The 19,119-nt window shown below is 55.3% G+C and overlaps 2 protein-coding genes and 1 pseudogene across 16 annotated transcripts in view; 2 read left to right on the top strand and 1 right to left on the bottom strand.

Annotated features, from left to right (window-relative positions):
* The first annotated feature begins 480 nt into the window (after nt 1–480).
* Nucleotides 481–5,773, top strand: LOC116960489. Its single transcript, XM_032988077.2, has 2 exons — nt 481–1,190; nt 3,220–5,773. The coding sequence occupies exon 2, from the start codon at nt 3,256–3,258 to the stop codon at nt 4,549–4,551; it is 1,296 nt and encodes a 431-aa protein (XP_032843968.2). The 5' UTR covers nt 481–1,190; nt 3,220–3,255; the 3' UTR covers nt 4,552–5,773.
* On the top strand, nt 1,186–3,021 carry LOC104356888 (annotated as a pseudogene).
* The window catches only part of FAM214B (family with sequence similarity 214 member B), a 40,423-nt gene continuing 25,341 nt past the window's right edge, over nt 4,038–19,119 (bottom strand). For 9 of the 15 annotated variants that reach the window (XM_042804593.1, XM_042804594.1, XM_042804589.1 and 6 more), the window contains 10 exons: nt 16,495–16,643; nt 14,517–14,609; nt 13,766–13,967; nt 10,777–12,042; nt 9,128–9,186; nt 8,736–8,832; nt 8,128–8,286; nt 7,647–7,715; nt 6,947–7,152; nt 4,038–6,605 (listed from right to left, as the gene is read on the bottom strand). In XM_042804593.1, the coding sequence (XP_042660527.1) occupies nt 6,452–6,605; nt 6,947–7,152; nt 7,647–7,715; nt 8,128–8,286; nt 8,736–8,832; nt 9,128–9,186; nt 10,777–11,859 (1,827 nt within the window). In that variant the 5' untranslated portion in view covers nt 11,860–12,042; nt 13,766–13,967; nt 14,517–14,609; nt 16,495–16,643 and the 3' untranslated portion in view covers nt 4,038–6,451. The other 6 variants (XM_042804586.1, XM_042804587.1, XM_042804588.1 and 3 more) reach the window with 3 other exon arrangements.

Genomic DNA, 19,119 nt, shown 5'->3' on the forward strand with positions numbered 1-19,119 from the left:
TCCCCGACAGACATGTGCAAGACACATTAACATATGCTAATGAGTTCCGTGGAAAGTTATGAATATGATAAAAGTATGATTAAAATGCGATGAATGTGTATGATTAAGGTAGTATAAATGCTTGTTGATTTCATTTTCACTCACACACATTAGGAGGTGCTTGCCCTGTGTGTCCAGCACCATAATAAAGAATGCCTGCTTTCTGAAACTCCAAAATCGGGTCTTAGAGTGAACTAATCACCACTTTCCAGTAACAAGGGCTCCTGCCCATCCTCCAGCGCCTGATCACACTGCCAGCATGCCCCTGCCCAAAGCCACTTCCACGGTGGGATTCACCCCACATGTATAGGTGGTGCAAGGCTCTGAATTTTTGGCAATCTCTACTTTCTCTCAGATCCACAGCACACATGGGCTCCAGAGGCTCCTGTCAGGAGGGCTCTCACCATCCTCCTGAAGAAAGCCCCCGTTCCCCTCCATGAGACAGCCATGGCTCTTAGCCCCAGGATCCACGGCAGTGGCCACTTCCCTGCCAGCCATAGACTTCTTGGAGTTTTGGCTTGCCCTAAAAGGGTCAGAGGACAAGTCCAGGCCTCCCCAAGCTGCCTGAAGTGGGACACGGCCCTGCACAGCTGGTGCCCTGCAAGTCTCAGCCTCTCTCGGTACTTTTAACACAGCCCTGGCCCGGTGCAAAGGGCCGAGACAAGGACTTTTGCCTCGCCATCCCCTGGCTGATGTTTGCGCTGTCTGTGTTCTGTCTGGCCTCGCGGTTGGAAGACACGCGACAAAGCAGGATGTTCGCCTCTTATCTTCCAGCGGTCACCATGACAACGGCAGCGACTTCTGACCTGATGCAGTCAGCAAAAATCGCAGCTTGAGGTCCTGCGCCTGCGTGTTTGGAGGTCAGTTAATGGTCACGGCACTTGGGGGGGGGGGGATCTGACGACCCACGACCCCCTAAAGAAGTGTCCGCATGCGCCATCACGGGGGGCACATCCCGCCGTCCTCGCTCGAGTACCAAAGCCTACGCGGCGGACGTACCGTTGTCCTGACTACCCGACTTCAGCAGGATTGCTGAAAAGCAACCGTAAAGCTTGCCATCAGGGCTGTGCAGAGCCAGACACAAGGCAGGCAAGGGCAGAGCTCTCCCCACCGCAGACGGGGATCATCGGGACGCCGCTGGATCCATGGTGGTGACTATCCCTTGCTTTTCTTAAGACCTTCTTTGCGTTTCCCGCCCCGCTTTTCCTATCGCTTCCCTCTTTTCTCCTTTTGTAAGCAATAAACTGACTTAAGCCTTTGGTTATCAACATCTGATCTCGTTTGTGTCTTAATCTCGCTTCGAGTGTATTCAACTTTTAATCCCCTTCCATATTTTTTGGAATGGGACATTTTAATTGGCATCACAGGCAGGATCACCCTAAGCGAGAGTGTTGATTCCGAGGTTTTAATCAGTAAAAGACGTAATTGAAAGTGAGGTACCTCTCGAGGAGAAGGGGAGTGGGACACTGAAATTTATAGTTTAGTAAAGTACCCCTCAAGAAGACCGCTCCCAAAGTTTGGCAGGACGGCGAATGATGCCAAAGTATTATTAGAATTCTCGAATGAACAAGCTGCTAAACCCTCACCGCTGGGTTGGAGCGGGCTCAGAAACATTGGTACAATTTGCAGTCGATCACAGATCAAATTACTACCTTGTAGGCCGAGGCACGAGAGAAAAAGGTCAAAGGAAAACCTGTTGTTTGTGCAGTATTGGGTGCAGCCTTGCTAGCTGCTGTGGAAGAGAAGGAGCAATACCATAAGGTCAAAGGCCAAGTCATTGCATCATTGCAGGACTTGGTTAAAATGCTGCAGGAGCAACTAGAACAGGAAAGGGCTAATGTCCGTATACTTGGAGATGAGCTGTGTGAAAGATTAATGAGAGAGCAAGGGAATATGTTGGAAAGGGAATCTGATATCCCACCAGAAGGGATAATGGAGATAATACTGACCTACCCCCTGTCCGAATTGAAAGATTTGTGGGATCATCTGGACAAACTATCTGCCCAGCTGCAGCCACTGATTAAAACCGAATATTTGTATGACGATAGGAAGGATGAGGCTCCTCAAATAATGACAAAAGAAGTCCCTTTTACAGCCACCAAAGTGTCCAAATTAAAGAAAGAGTATGGCTGGACTCTAAGGAGTTGGAGAGGAAGTATGTTTGGAGAGCCTCACTCACCAGGGGAGACCAGATTTTATTGTCAGAGAAGGAGGATGATAGATATTGGGGACCCGGTGTTTTCCTTGGTCACTCACACAACGAGCCGCCTCTTGGGCTGGGGGCTTAAACCCCTTGGAGAGGGGAGACCCACTGGCCATAATAGGAACCGTGGATCGGATAGTGGAGAATGCACAAAAAGTGGCTTGTCTGCAAAAGATGTATGAAAGAGAATTAGAGCCATGGCAGGAATCCCCTATGATGCTGCCGGTGGATCCGGAGAGAATGACCCCTCTCAGTAGAGGGCTCCCAGAGTTCCTGAAATCGATGGGGATTCAATTACAAGGACAGATCACCAGTCTGTCAAAAGGGGAAAGAGCCATATGTGCTAGTGGGAGTCGAGGTGGTGTCAGGATTGGTACAAGCAGAAGCTTTGTCCCACGCAACCGGTCAGAACACAGTGAGGGCCCTTAAGGTGTTGTTTAGCTCCCTTCCCAAATCCAAATCAATCCAGTCGGATAACGGGTCACACTTTTCAACGACAGTAGTCCAAGAATGAGCTAAGGGGAAGGCGATCAAGTGGGTATTCCACACACCCTATTACCCACAGGCCAATGGCACAGTTGAGAGAACTAATGGCCTCCTTAAACGATTTTTGAAGCCTCTAGAGGCAAATTGGGCCAATTAACTATGGGATGCCGTTAGGCAAGTAAATGACAGGTGGGGAATAAACGGGCCCCCTAAACTCACAGATTTTTGCCCGAGACCTCCTTCCCTGATACCTGCAATACCGGGACCTGACCATGAACAGAATCCCTCACATTTTCCAGGGCAATGAGTCCTGGTAGAACTACCCTCCACAGGAGCTGTACTGTTGGCGCGTACTAGCCCAATGAACACATAGGACTGCAGAGCAAAAGATGCTTCCAGCAAGGAACACAGGATAAATACTCAGTGGATTGTTCCCTCATTTTAATGTCGGTTCTGCAAGAACCGAACAGCTCTTTCTTTTCTCTTTACAGGTTGCTTGTTGGATGAAGAGGAGCTCTGAACCGTGAATGCAGACCATCATATCTGGAATACATATCAGTGGGGCTATTTTTCATAGCCATGTGGGGGTACTGTCTATATTTGCATGGTTATGTACGTTGTATGTGTGCACAGCAAACCCAGCCTCCGGAAATGAGGATAATCGGAACCTTGCATGGGAACGCATTAAGGGATTTGTAAGGGTGTGGAATCATACCAATCAAGGCATATGTGTCGCCTTGCCCGAATCGGCTGAACAGGGTTTGCGATTTTCTGTGACCCCAGCTGACCTGTCTTTCACCCTTAACAAGACCGACAATGCCACATCAAAGCGGTATTTACCACGTGTATGGGTAAACAATTATGATAACACCACCATTAAATGGACAAAAATACCAATGATCCCTAACATGAGGGAAACCTGGCTTCCCCTTCCCAACACGTCAGAAACTGATCTTATGAATCACACCTGTACAGCCACAATTCCTGCCTTTAATATCACCATTAACAAAGACATACAGGCTGGGCCTCTGATATCATCTGGAAACCAAACTCACATTAGAGGGAACAACGCGTTTTCCTCAGTTAACCTTTCTCGGCCTTGTGAATATTATCCTTGGGATCCCACTTTCGACCCATTGGCAAAACCTGACTACTATGAAGCTGATTATACTTTGAATATAACGGTAAAATGGTGTGTTAGACTTCCCAACACCAGGGCAGTTGGCCCCTTCGATTCAAAGAATTTGATGTGGTTTTGGTCGCGAACTGTTAACACTGCAATACCTCTACAACCCGGCAGAAGCCGAACTTGGGAGCATAGTCCTTTATTTAATTGTACCCGAGTCATAACATGTGAGGATGGTCCTGGGGATCCTCTGGAGACCTGGTTTTTGTATGGAATACGAACTCTGATAAGAGATATGTGTACTTGCTGGGGGTACCCCTCTATGGGATGGAGGAATAATGACACCCGGTGCAACACCACCCAGGCTGGTACCTCATTACAGAGAATTTGTGGCATTCCAAATACACATTATCCAGTAGAGGCGCTGCGTATTGACTCACAGCCTCCTGTACATTTTATGGATTATAATGATCGGTACTCCTGTAAGAATAGTATATATCCCCCCCCCTTTGGCTTAGCATGGGTGTGTTCAGATGGCAAGTTTTATTCCTATTTGACATTAGGTTATCATGCCGGACTACAGTGTGGTGTAGGAATTCCCTCTCTTTGTCCTAGTCACATTTTCAACATTACCAACTTATCTCATCGACGAGGGCGACGTGATGTCTCCATACCACAGGACAAACGATATCATTAATGTCTGAAAATACATTTGCCCCTTATCGTACCCTGGAATGGGTCCAATTTGTACTAGAAAACATCACCTGGCAGACATATGTGTTAAGTAATTGGACTAAATATGCCTTCAGGGAACTAAATGTTGCAAGTCCAACAAGATTCTCTAATGAGTCTTCAAAATAGATTTGCCTTAGGTATGTTACTACTAAAAGAACAATGGGGTATGCGGAATGTTAAATTTGTCTGAAACCAAATGTTGTATTACCATTTATAATGCTTCCTCCTCAATTGAGGAACCTCAAGATAAAATGAAAGAAATAGCCAATCAGACTGGGGAACTGTTCCAATCGATACAGCCCCGTGATTGGTTTGATGGATTGAACACTGGATCATGGATTACAATCATCCTAAGATCCTTGGGACTCACTGGATGGGGAAGATGGTTGGCACAAATTGGAATAGCAATATTAACTGGCATTGTACTTTTAATGATTGGCAATGGCCTAGTGAAATGTATGGTAAATCGCTTGAAAAACTCACTTTCCTCTTCTGTTCACTACGTTCATATCACCACCATGGAAGAAGACTACATCGATATTCCCTGTGGCTCAACATTGTGGTGCAAAGGGCCGAGACAAGGACTTTTGCCTCGCCATCCCCTGGCTGATGTTTGCGCTGTCTGTGTTCTGTCTGGCCTCGCGGTTGGAAGACACGCGACAAAGCAGGATGTTCGCCTCTTATCTTCCAGCGGTCACCATGACAACGGCAGCGACTTCTGACCTGATGCAGTCAGCAAAAATCGCAGCTTGAGGTCCCGCGCCTGCGTGTTTGGAGGTCAGTTAATGGTCACGGCACTTGGGGGGGGGGAATCTGACGACCCACGACCCCCTAAAGAAGTGTCCGCATGCGCCATCACGGGGGGCACATCCCGCCGTCCTCGCTCGAGTACCAAAGCCTACGCGGCGGACGTACCGTTGTCCTGACTACCCGACTTCAGCAGGATTGCTGAAAAGCAACCGTAAAGCTTGCCATCAGGGCTGTGCAGAGCCAGACACAAGGCAGGCAAGGGCAGAGCTCTCCCCACCGCAGACGGGGATCATCGGGACGCCGCTGGATCCATGGTGGTGACTATCCCTTGCTTTTCTTAAGACCTTCTTTGCGTTTCCCGCCCCGCTTTTCCTATCGCTTCCCTCTTTTCTCCTTTTGTAAGCAATAAACTGACTTAAGCCTTTGGTTATCAACATTTGACCTCGTTTGTATCTTAATCTTTCTTCGAGTGTATTCGACTTTAATCCCCTTCCGTATTTTTTGAACAGGACACGTGGGAGGTGCACCCTGCATGAGAGGTGGATCACCCTTTCTTCCACAAGCCGGTGTCCCATCCCCAGTTACTCTCACAGTCCCCGCAGCCCTGCCCCAACCCAGGCAGCCCTGTGCTGCCAGGGTCCTCATCCAGCACCAAGAGGGTTGGGAGGAAGAACAAGCACAACACCTCCAATCCTCTGCACATGCCCCCTCTGCACTCCCAGCAACAATAAATACTAATAAATACAAACTCTTCCGCACTTTCTGCTCCCGACCCTGGGACCAGCGTGGGCAGCCTCACGCAGAGACCCCAGCCCAATCCTTCACTCCCCCCCCTGCCAGCTACAACAAAGTCTCCAAGCTGGGACCAGTGCTGGCAGAAGGCCCGGGCACATCCCTGGAATTCCAGGGCTGCTCCCCAGCCCCTGCCTCTGCTGGTGAAGCCCCCTCGGTGATCCCAGCCCTGCTGCAGGGCACGGGCATGGTGTCCATGCTGCTCCGGAGGATGGGGGCGTGCAGGGAGGGCAATACTTCAAGGTGGTGCTTGCTGGCTGGCCCTTTACTCATCTCTCCCCAAAGTGCTGGGCTGGAGGGTCCCTGGGGGATGGAGAAGGTCAGGCCCGGGGCGAGTAGCAGGGATTCCTTGGCATCTCCGTGAAGGATTTCAGTTCGTAGGGGATCCCCGAGTCGACCTCGATTGACTTGCGGGAGAAAAGCAGCCGGATGTCATTGTGAAGGTAGATCTTCCCCGACTTGGAGCTGTGAAACCTGAGTGGAGACAAGAGCAGGGCAGGGGGACCTCAGGCTCCCAGGCAAGGGCAGGACAGCTGCAGCAGGGGGGGGCACAACCCCCTCACCCACTTTAGCCCCTGGTCAAGTCGGCCACGCTCCGGTTGCCTTCAGAGGGACAGAGACCACTGCACTTGGGCAGGGTGGCATCTCCGACCTCCCCAAAGGAGCAGCCAGTCCCTGCTCCTCCCTAGGGCGAGGGGGTCAGCCTGCCACCCGCTCCTGCTCTGGCTTGCAGGCTTGTGGGAGCCGGGGACAGATGGGAGATGAGCCCAGAGGTGACTCTGGGGTAGGTGTCCATCCCTCCCGACATGCCCTACCTTAGGTGCATCAAGTAGCAGAGGACCCTTCGGGGCGGGTCAGTGCCCGGTGGGTCTCTGGGGGCCACGGTGGCCCCTTCCTCCTCCCCCACAGGCACCAAGAAGATGCGATGACGTAGGAAGGTCATGTGGTTGGCTGGCATGTCCTGGAAGTCGTACGTCACCAAGAACATCTTCACCACAGTCTTGTTGGGGTTAAATAAGGTCTGGGGGCAGAGGGGTTGGGGGTGAGACTGGGAAGGGCACAGGAATGGATCTGTAGGCAGGGCTGGGGAATCTGAGGGCAGCACCAGCAGGCCCAAGGGTCTAGAAAGCCTCACTCAGCCCCAGAGAGCTCAGCTTGAGGCCCACAGGTCAGTCCTTCCCACCCACCTCCACTCCTGTGCTCCCATCGCATCGCATCGCATCCCATCCCCACAGCACATACGTGCTCTCCTGCCAAGACTCCATCCCTCCTCATCAACCTCTTCCTGCCCTGCATCTTCCATCACCTTGTCTCCATGCCAGCACCCCAGGGACCCCGTGCTCCCTTCCACTGTGCTGTCTTGGTGGCCATGCACCCCCTCTGCACAAGCTTTCTGGCTGCTGCCCTGACAAACAATGTAATGGACCGTATCCACCCTGAGGGGAAACTGGAGCCCACCTGCCCCCTCCCCGCCCCACCACGGTGCTACTGGAGGGAGGCTAGGGAATGACTCACCACTTGGATGGTTCCAGCTTTGGGGACACTGTAACCCTTCTTTCCCAAGGCCTCCAAGTCAATCACTCCCTGGGGCAAAAGAAACAGCATGTGAGAGAGGGAGAAAGCCCTCAGAGAGCCGAGATGGGCCGAGAGCCCCCCTTGCCAGGAACGCATGGCACCAGGTGGCAAGAAGATGCGCAGCTCAGTCCCTCTCCAGACCGGGGGACGACCAAGAAACAACAACGAGGTGACAGCAAAACAACAGCCGTGAGATGGCTGGGCAGCAGCCTGCCTGTTTATATGCCTGCAAAGGTTCCCTCTTCTTCCCCTCTTTGCTTTTTGGGTTAAATACTGCTCCTGGCACAGCTAGTAGTCTCCTCGGGTTGGTGGTTGCTTGAGCCACTCTTTCCAGAGAGGGGGCAGCCCCCAGGATGCAGGGTGCCTGGGTGCAGCCCTCACTCACCTCCCCCACGGTCCCAGCCCTCCCTCGTCTGCGTACCAGGAAAGGCGAGGGCACGCTGTGTTCGGAGATGTCGAAGTAGGTGACGTCAACAGGCAGGGTGACATGCTGGGGGCAGTAGGAGCCGCTGGCACCAATCTCTGCCATGAACCCCTCGATCCTCCCCGACGGTGCAAAGCGTCCTTTCAGGATGGACTCCTGAGAGAGGAGGGAAGCGTTAGGGACCTTCAAACACCAGCCCTGCCCCTCGTCTCGAAGCTGCAGGTGAGATCGTCCCCATCCCCATTGCAACCACGTGTCTGCTTGACCTCACGTGTCCAGAGACAACCTGGCTGCTCCCTCTGAGACAGACCCATCCTGAATCGGTGAGCTAAAACCAGCTATCAGACACAGAGAAGCCGTGGCTCAGCCCCGCAACAGCCATCTCAGCAGGGTTCAGGGGCCCGGTGAATCACCCGGGGGTCTCCTGGCTGAGCCATCCTACTGGTGGATGGTAGCTGTGCGACATGGCCACTGCACACTGACTGCCCCTTGGGGACAATCAGCCCAGTCCCACCTCAGGGCTCCTGTTAGGTTCAGCCTCTCACGCCAGCCCAGCCTGAAGCCCCCAGAACCCACCTGCCTCCTTGGCAGGTGGGCACTGTTACCTCAAAGTTGCCCAGCAGAGCATGGCTGACGGTGGTGGTGGCCCAGGGCACTGCAGAGGACCTGGTGCCCCTCCGGAGGCTGCTCCGGAGATGTCGACTTTGAGAGAGGAGAGAGGATTGGTGTCAGACTGGAGAGCGCGCAACCCTGGGCAGTCCATGTCCCCAGGTCACCCCACCCCTCTCTTTGGTGGAGGTTGAACCCACTTGCCTACCCACCAGGGGCAGAAGAAACCTCCCACCACCCCACAGCCTGGGGTCTTGTGGAGGAGAGACTCTTAGGGCAGGGGAGAGGATAAGACCCAACCAGAACCTCCCACGGGGTTGCAGGGTGCTGGGGTGTCTGGACACCCTGAGCTCCCACGTCCATCCCACAGGGCTGCCAGGACACTCACGATTTGAGGCGCAGCCCACTCTTCAGCCTCCTCCCGATGGCAGTGCAATCCACAGAGCTCTGGAGGGGACACAAAAATCGAGAACCACGTTAGGGCAGCAACCGGGGACTGCGCATCCCTGGGAGGTGCCATTGCTCCTTGCCCTGCCCCACAGACCCATGAGGGTCCCAGCAGATCAAACAGTCTTCCATCCATGGGGTGCCATCAGTGGCCTCTATAGGCATGGCCAGCAGATCAGCACGAGGGCTGGGGTGTCTGGTGGGGGTGTGGGGTAGCCCAAACCCCAAAGTGGCTCTGCTGGGGATGAAGGTGTTGATACCCGAGCTGAGAGTGAAGCGCATGACTCCCACCTTGCAAAGCAGGTCTCAGGACCAGACCCCATGACAAGACACCCCCAGACAGAGACATGCACCAACACTCCTGTGCACCTCCCAGAGAACATACGATGAAGCTCCCTGACCAGCCCAGGAAAAGTCCTGTTCCCCCATGATTCATGCAAAGTCCTCGGTCGTGCCGCTGGGCAGAGGGGCGTGCTGCCCACCCCTGCCCACAGCCAGGCTTCTACAGCTGTAGGGTGGGGGGTTAAAGCCAGAGCCACACTGCAGCCTCCTTTTAAAGATGTCCCCTTTTCAGGGGCTTTCCCTTCTGGAAGCCACACAAAGGGCAGCACAACACAAAGGGATGATGGAGCTGGCTGGCATGACCGGACGGGAAAACCCAGGGAAGCTGCTGGAGGGCTTCACTCTGCAAGGGCAGTGGTGGGGGCAGCTGGGCTGGGGGACAGACACCGAAAAGGGCATGCAGGCAGGGGTGGAGCTGTGCCCTGTAGACCATGTGTCCCAACTTCAAGCAGCAAGAAGCCAGGGTAGCTCTGCCACCAGTCCCTGTGGGTCCCTGCACCATGGGATGCCCCAGGGAAGGAGAGGAGCGTGCCAGCTCTGGCATGAGCCTGCTGCAGCCTCCACTGGCAGGACACAGTGAAGGCAGGGAGCTGCTCAGGACGGGTGGGTAAGCAGGGAGGAATCGCAGGCAGCTCCAGAGCTGCCAGGGTGGTTACAAACCTCCAGAGTCTGCCCCATTTCTGAGAGCTTGTGGCACCCTGGGGACACGTCATGGGCACTTCAGAACTGCAGAAAAGCTAGTGGCATCTCTGCACACAGCCTGGGGCTCCCACTCCTTGGCCAGAGCATGCCAAGCCCTGCTCCCTGACACCAAACCCCCTGCCCTGATGGTTATCATGGCCAGGGACCCAAGCCATCCCACACCTCTGCCTTCATCAGGCCACTTTGCAAGCTTGCTGTTAAGTCTAGCTTAAGTTGAAACTGTCAGACACTGAGTGTGGCCCCACACCATGTGTCTGACTCTGGCTGTCGTGGGGAGATCGTGTCCTGTCTCAACAAGGCTCTCCAGCCTACAGAGCTGGCTGCAAGCAGGGGATCCAGTGACTACAAAGTGTGAAGAGCTGGTGACCACCTACAGACGGCATGTCCCAGGGCCGGCAGTCAGCTGCTGCCCTACTCACACCAGTGCTGCAGCACTGGGACAAGACAGGGCACAGTGCCACGATGGACCGCATTGCCCACGGAGACAGCCCTAAGCTCTGGGTGTCCCCAGGCCATCCCCTGCCTTCCCCAACGAGCCATGCTCACCTTGGCTGCAGGAAGCAGGTGATTCCAAAAAGGGGCCCCCTTGGCATCCGTGCTGCGGCAGGCCGTGGGCACTGGGTGGCATGGCAGGGCCCTCTTCTTCCTTGCCAGCACAGACAGGCTCTCGTCCTCAGAGCAGGAGTCAGCCAAAACCTCACCAGCGGGCAGCAGCTTCCTTTTGGCCGGGCAGTTGCTGCTGCTGCTGTGCTGGCTGCTCCCGCAGGGTGTCTTCTCCAGGGAGCTCAGGTTGCTGGGCTCAGGGCTGAGAGCTGTCTGTGGAGATGGGGGCTCCTTCCACCCATTGGCTACCACTGGCCATTCCTCTTCTCCGCTAGCCCTGCTGCTGTGAGCTGGGCTGCTCCCTGGCTTTTCTCTCTTCCCACCAGAGTCCAACCGAGCTGTTTGTGCAATATTGTGCAAATCACGGTGAAGTAAGCTGTGGCCACTAGCCTGCTCCACCTTATCCCCATAGAATGCAAGCTGATCCCCCGATGAGACAGGACAACCGTCTCTCATGTGCAAAGTACTGCTAGCAATGTGCTGGGGCCTGGAGGAAGAGGAGGCATCCTGTAACTTGTCCTCTCTGCTGGCCTTCGGGCTGTGGCTGGGGCTGCACTCACATCGGTGCTCCACCACCCTCAGCCCGCTGTGGGAGAAGTGCTGGGCAGAGCCGCACAGGGACAGCTCCTCCACCAGCAGACCATCCTCAAAGGTATCGTCATCATCCAGGGGAGCCTGCCCAGGGCCCCCGTCACGCTTGCTGTCCACCCCCCCGCCACCCCAGTGAGTTCGTTTGGGATCTCGTCCCCCCTCGGCAGTTCGCTGCTCAGGGTATCCCCTCTTGACGGCCGGCCGGCTGCCCGCCCGCTGCTCCGTGCTCTCGGAGGAGCTGGAGAGATGGGAGAAGATGGAGACCTGGTAAACCTTCTGGCGCTTGATCTCTGTCTCGTTGTAGCCCATGAGGATGCTGCGGTGGGTGCAGCGCTGTGAGGAAGGCTCCAAGGGTGCCTCTCCACTGGGCCGGGACAGGCTGGGTTCCGTGCTGCGCTCCGGGGGCAGGGATGTCTCCGCGTGGATGTGCCGCATGGAGCCTTACTTGTCTGGACTCCGAGCGGAGCCGGAGTCAGAACAGCCCATGCAGCAGCAGGAGGACGACTGTAAAGTGCCACAGGTCAAGGTGTGAGGACAGAGGGTGGGAGCTGTACCCCCCCTCCTCGCTCAGGACGTCCGGGTGAGCCCTCTGCTACGGGGTGCACTGCAGCACAGCATCTGGAAAGAAAGAGCAGGAGGATGGAGATCAGCCTGGGAATACCCGTCCTCGTCCAGGCTTCTGGCGTGAACACAGGCAGCTTCTTGCACAGCCCTGCTTGGACTTTCCCTTCCAGGGACAGAAAGAGGAACTGGGCTGGTGTGGCTTTCTGGGGAACCTTGCAGCGTCACCCACCTGCAGGACCAGCAATTCCTTCCCAGCCTGGTCACAGAGAAGAGTCTCGAGCCAGGGTGCAGACTACTGGGGACAAGCCTGGACAAGTGGGTAGAGGGGGGCCTGCCCTCTGCCTGGGACTCGACATGCTTGCCTTGTTCTGGAGCACAGGAGTCAGGCAGGTCAGACAACTCCCAGGGGCTCAGGACTGCAATCACACCTTTGGGCAACAGCAACAAGATCTCCCAGCGCTCACGAAGATCCACCCCAGCTGCACGAGCTGAAGGAGGTAGGGCTGGTGCCCTATGCCACCAGCCCCACGGTGGAGACAGGAACGTGACCTAACATCACAGTTATTTCTGCCCTCTTGGGCTGCGGACCTCCACCACCTCAATTAGCAGCTGGGCAGTACCATGGGCTCCTGTGCCATCCACCCACTCCTGTCTGCCCCAAGGGTCTCATCTCCTCCTGCATGGCACCTTGCTTTTGATTTTCAGCCCAGTTTGAGAGCTGTGAGAATCCTGGCCACTAGTTTTTCTGGCATGATAAATACTGAAATGGCTGCCAGAGCTGAGGAGATGCAGGAAAAGTCACGGGCAGACTGAGGAGCTCCAGAGCCTGACAAACTCCCTGTGCCTGGCAGCTCTGCCCTTTGCCTGTCCCTGCAGCTCCTGCAGAGCAAAGGCTTAGGGGCAGATGAGCAATAGGGGAATTGGTTCTCCAAGTGGGTCAAGGCTATCTGGAGAGTGAGGCTGCGTGTTGTATCTTGATCCTGCCATGATGGGGATGGGAAAGTGGAAGGCCAGGGTGGTTGAGCCCAGGGATTTTGTTTAAAAGGAGTGATAAAAGGTGTAACCATGCACCAGAACATGCTGGGGGCTGACGAGCTGGAAAGCAGCTTTGCAGAAAAGGCCCTGGGCGTCCTGGTGAACACCAAGTTGACTGTGAGCCAGCAATGTGCCCTTGCCACAAAGAAGGACAACAGTGTCCTGGGTTGCATTAGGCACAATACTGCCAGCAGGTCGACAGAGGTGATCCTTCCTCTCTGCTCAGCACTGGTGAGGCCACGCCTGAGAGTGCAACAACGGGCCACTAAGATAATTAAGATACTGGAGCATCTCCCCTGTGAGGAAAGGCTGGGAGAGCTGTGAGTGTTCAGCCTGGAGAAGAGAAGGCTCAGGGGGATCTTATCAATGTATACAAAATCTTGAAGGGAGGGGGAGGGTACAAAGAAGATGAAGCCAGTCTCTTTCCAGCGGTGCCCACAGACAGGATAAGAAACAAGGGGCACAAACTGAAACACAGGAGGTTCCCTCTGAACATCAGTTAACACTTCTTTTACTGTGAGGGTGACCGAACACTGGAACAAGTTGCCCAGAGAGGTTGTGGAGTCTCCATCTTTGGAGATATTCAAAAGCCATCTGGACGCGGTCCTGGGCAATGGCTCTAGGTGGCCCTGCTTGAGCAGAGGGGTTGGACCTGATGGACTCCAGGTGTCCCTGCCAACCCCAACCACTCTGTGTAACCTGCCACACTGCAGCCTGTCCTGGCTGCGCCCCCCACACTCACCCCTCTGCAGCAGAACCCCGCTTTGCTCCAGATTCACTTCCCTGTCCCGCAGTGGGCAGTCGTTGGCACAATTAGCTGAAGACACCTGCCAGCCAGGCACCCCCCAGAAGCGGCGTGGCTGCCGTGGAATGGCTCCCACCATCACGGTGTGCACCCGAACCTCTGCACCGTCCTCTCCAGCTCTTCAGTTTCCACAGTGGGGCTGAAGGGAAGGAAAGTGGAAAATTCAGGGCTGGAGTGATCCAGACGAAGCATTGAGGGTCATACCCTCTCCCAACCTCCCAAACCCAAAGACCACATACATCTCAGCTATCTCAGGCAGTGCCTTCACCTTGATTTCCATTCAAACCACAATTACTTTAAGTTAAGCTGTGAATTCACATGCCTGGCTCGTATTTTACATCCCTTTTGCATGCCTTCCTGTATGAAACCCTGTGCATACAAACAGATCCCTATTCCCTTCTGGCAAGCATTTCATGCCTTGCTTTCCAAGGCACTGCAGATCACCAGCAACCTCTGGGCCTCCAGCTAGCTGCTGGTCTCATGTCTACCTCCTGCCCTTTTCACCCCCAGCACAGTACACTTTCTGGCCCTATCGACAAGGTGAAGAGCTTGCCGCTGTCTTCTTCCAATAAGAGATGGCTAGCAGGGAAGGCAGAAACCAGGAGCCTGACAGCTCTGAGCCATGATGGCCCCCCACCAGCTTCACCCAGCACAAAGACAGCAGTCCTTTCACATGCACAGCACTCACCTGCTCAGATGTGCCCTTGATACACAACAGAGATTTGCAGATGCAACACAGCTCCCCTGCAGTCATAATCTGCCAGCACCACAGTTTTGAAGCCTGGAAAAAGGGCAAGGAGAAGAGTCAGCTTGAGCAGCAGCTCATGGTGCAAGACCTTTGGGAGACCTCAGGCACCTCCACCCTCCACCCTCAGGCCCTCTGTAGCCGGAGCAGCCCATGAGCTTTGCTGGCCTGGGAACCTCCAGGGGAAGGAGGAAATGATGCCCATCACTGGGAATCATGCCCTCCCTGCTTCCCTCCCCATGGAGCCCTCAACCAGGGGCTCACTGCAGCAGCTGTCCAGAGGGAAGCCACAGCCTGTCCCACTGGGCATCCCAACCCAGCAGCAAGTGCTGCTCTGAAGGCTGGAAAACAGCAGGTCCAGGCAGATGAATAAAATCCCTGCGAGGATGCTCTGAGGCACTGAACACCCAAATGCACCCCCTTTCTTGCACCCTGGACCGGCAAGTTCTGCATCCCACCATCTTGCAAGTGCGATTGCTGCCTGACCTTGCCTGCCCCAGGAAACGGGCTGTTCTTTCATTACTTTTGCAATAAGTAATTTGTAATTAACAGGCAGTCATGGCCAGTCCCAAAAAGCTGGCCAGCCCAAAAGCCACAGCCAACAGTGCTGGGGAAGGGCACTGCCAGCGACCAGACAGAACAGAGATACGATACACCAGCTCCCAAGAAGCACTTGCAGCAGGGCAAATCAATGTTGTAGCATAATGAACCTCTGGGTCTAAAACCTCAACAAAAGCTTTTTGTAGAAATCAGTTCCTCCTGGCAACCGACATGGGGCCTGCACCAAGGCAAGTAGAAAACCAAGTGAATGTCTGAAGCCGTGGGCAGATGCCGAGTTGGTAACATGTTGTGCTCTGCCTGCCTGGAAGGTTGCTGCTTCCCTCCTCCATCCCTGGGGGAGATTTGTAGCACGACTTGCGTGGCACAGTCAACCACTGGGAAGCATAATCAGCAACCAGCAGCAAGAGTCAGTCAGCACAGTGTGGCAGGAGAAAGCCACATCCTTCCTGTGCGTGTCCATGCCAGGACAAACATGCAGTTTCACCTGCATCCTTTCTTTCTCCTTCCCACGTCCCTCTGCAGCCACAGCCCTTTGCTGCCCAGCAGCAGCTGCCTGTCAGGAGAATGGGTCCATCAGGAGAGGCTGACATGCTGACACCACAAACCCATACCAGCCAAGACCTCCACACCAGTCACCAGGTGATACCAGCGCTAGCCAGTAGTGGACACGCACAGAACAAGGGGCTGCACCGTGTTTTGCCAGACCAGATACTGTTGCTTGAAGCATGGTACTGGGAAACAACAGGATTCCTCAGCTCACCCCAAAAGCATCTCCAAATACACCTTGGGACCTCTTTGTACACCCTTCCAGAGGACTGCCCACCAGCCTGGGATGGGGAGCAGCTGGAGCAGAGCACTGCTCCTCACCCTCCTCGAGAGGGTGACCCTTTAGATAAGGCAAGGTGTCTAGGGGAGGTTCCCACCCCCTTTCCCGTAGCCTTGGGTGTCACTCAGTGTCACTGTTTTATCCTGACCCTAAGATAGGACTTAAAGGGCTTTGCCAGTTGAAGGAAGACCATCCAGAGCTCCTCCTGCTCTCTGCCCTGCTCCTGCCAAGCTCCCAGGCACCCTCACTGCTCAGAACACAGGATGGAGCATATGCTTTTGCCAGGGTCCCCCAACACCTCAGTCTGGAGCTATGCCAGGCACAGCTTTCCTCTTTTTCTCCAGCCTGGCGAGGCCTGGAGAAGGGCACTACACTTCAACTGCCACAGAACACCCAGTGCCAAAGGACCTGCAGGGAGGGAGCGTGTCCCAGGCACTTGGGCAGAAATACTGCATTTCCCAGGGACACTGAGCCACGAGACCCTGATGCGGGATGGTACTGCCAGGTCTGGGGACAGTCGGGGACTTGGCTTACCTGATGGTTTCATTCCCATTAGCACATCCAGGGGGAACCCAGGATTAACAGACCGTGGTCTCAGTTTGGTGGCAACAGAGCAGGATGGTGGGTGAGGAGGGGTCCCTGGCTGGGCGATGCAGCAGCTGTACCACATGCCGGGCTGCAGCCTGTAAAAGGATCTGTTGCTGTTTTAACTGTACTGTACTGGCCAGAAAGGAAGAAGAATGGGTATGGGGGCAGCTCTGCCAGCCAGGGGGGCATCTGTTGTGGGACAGCCCTTGGAAAGGGGAGCCTGGCAGGGCTGGCAGCACAGCGCTGGTGCAGGGAAGAGAGCAAGAGCTGTGCCCAAAGAGGCCGGGCTCACCCAGTGGGATCCATGAGGCTTCCCAGAGCAGCACTGCCAGTGAGCCAAGGGGACATATGACCGCTGGACAAGAGGCTTTGCTCTGGGCATTGCTGCCTAGGGCAGAGCGCCATGCCTGGGGGCCATGAAAAAAAACACAGACCAATTCCTGGACCCCCCCAAAAAAATGCAAACCAACCCCAAAGTGGCTTTTGCTGCCTTCCTTCCTCCTGCTTGCTCTCCTGGGAAGTGCTAAGGAGACCTTTGCAGCCTCACTGGGGGTGAAGCAGGAACCACGCAGGCAGGAAGGAGAGGGGCCGTCATTAAAAGAAAAAAAATAATCATCCCCAATATGAGCAGAGCACAAGGCAAGAGAAGAAGCAACAGAAATTGCTGGAAACAGACTGACTGGAGGATAAATCGCAGCTCCATCAGTCTTATCTGAATCCAAAAAGGAAGGAAATCTAACTTGTGCAAGTGCAAACCCAGAAGCTCCCTGGCACAGGCTAAGAGCAGAGCTTGAGAAGTGCCAGCAGGCAGAAAGTTTCCATCACAACCCTGAAGGATGGCAGCACCAGCAGAGATGCTGCCACCACAGAAGGGTTTCTCCACAGCCTGACAGATCAGGCATATCACCGTTAGGAGAAAGACAGACGCATGAGGCTGAGGACCACCTCCAGCACCATCCATAGGAGAGGTGGCAATCCTGGAGAGAAGATGGTTAGAAAGATGCTGGAGGAGCAAACTGCCTGAAGGGAAAGACGACTGGCCCTGATACCCCCCTGGGATTCAGGCTGGGAGGAAGGAGCTCACACTTGGTGGGAACTAGGGAGAGAGAAGGAGGGAGGATGCAGAGGGTAGGAGCATCCCTGCCCCACTGCAAGGGCAAGTGCTGCTCTCGGGGTCCTCAGGAGGCCTCCTGCCGTGCCAGATTTATGCAGCTGCAGAGCCTCGCTCAGTGCTGGCCCCTGTGCTGATAATGGGGAGGAAGCCCGAGCCCAGAGAGGAAGGATGGGGCAAGAGGCAGTGCCCATGTTACGAATGTCAGCTCCTAGAAACCACCAGAGACAGCTTCTACAGAGACAGACTTGACACCTCCCTCTGCCCCGCAGCACCCGTGCTCTTGAGGAGCTGCTGCCGCCCTTCCTCCCATCCCATGGGAGGGGACACTGATGGGGTGCAGAAGCCCCTGGGGACAGAGCAGCCCTCTCCGCAGGATGCCTCGCTGGGGCTCCAGGCTGCAGCAAGCTCCTGAGGGACTGGGGTCTGCCCAGCAACACGCGGTGCCTCCCCAGCCCCAAACCCATGCACAGGTGCCGCAGAGACCGAGCCCTTCCGCTTGGCCGACCCAGGATAACACAATGAAACCTCCCCCGGGAGCTCGGGGAGCTGGAGCAGAGCCCCCAGCCCAGGGGCTTACCCTTGCTCCCTCTGGTGCCCCACGTCTTGGCACGGATCGCCTCCGCACACCTTGCCCGGGTGCCTCGCGTGCAGGCAGCGATGCTGACAATAGCCTGCAGCTGGGAAGGGGGGATCGCAAGGGTCTGCAGGCAGATCCTACTATGCAACGGCCACCTGTGTACGGCTTTCCCCCACGTCCAACCCCCCTCGCTAGCCTCCCCTCCATGCACGGCTGCCCCTCTCCCCAGGAAAGCACAGTCAAAGAATGAAAAGCAGCTTAAAATCCCGGCAGGACAATCGGGCAGCTCTCCAAAGCCGGCAGCACCCCCTGCCCACCCAGCACCAGCAGGCTCAAACCTCAGCAATACAGCCCACGGCCGCCCAGCTCCAGCGTTCGACCGGGAGCCCAGGAAACCTGCAGCAGGCAGGGCAGGGAAATCCCATGCAGCAGCCGCTCACAGGGAGGACAGCCCAGGTTGAGGACAGACCTTTGTCTCTGCCTGCCTGTCTCTCTCGCTCGCTGCCGGAGGAGGAAGAGGGGGGCGGTGGGGGACAGCGAGCAAAGATAACACCCCTAGGAGGGATGTCACAGCCACGTTAATCACTTGGAATTCCAGCCAGCGCAGACCCGGGCGCCGCAAATATGGGCAGCAAATGGAGATGCTCAAAGCTTTGAAATAATTGGATCCTTTCACAAGAGCCGAGCCCAGAATCCAGCACAGGAATTCAGTCCCCGCTGGAAGTCGAGAGATCAAATACATGGAGAAGGCAGGCGCAGCACAAGCAATCCTCAGCCACCGCTGTATCCGGCTCCGCAGCCCCCGGCGCTGCTCTAATCTCAGGTGCCTGCTCAGCGGGAACGAGGGCGAGGGAGGACCGCAGCAGAGAGCCCAAAGCCC

This window comes from Tyto alba, unplaced genomic scaffold (genome assembly GCF_018691265.1).
Source record: "Tyto alba isolate M040663 unplaced genomic scaffold, T.alba_DEE_v4.0 Super-Scaffold_42, whole genome shotgun sequence".
NCBI classification, from domain to species: domain Eukaryota; kingdom Metazoa; phylum Chordata; class Aves; order Strigiformes; family Tytonidae; genus Tyto; species Tyto alba.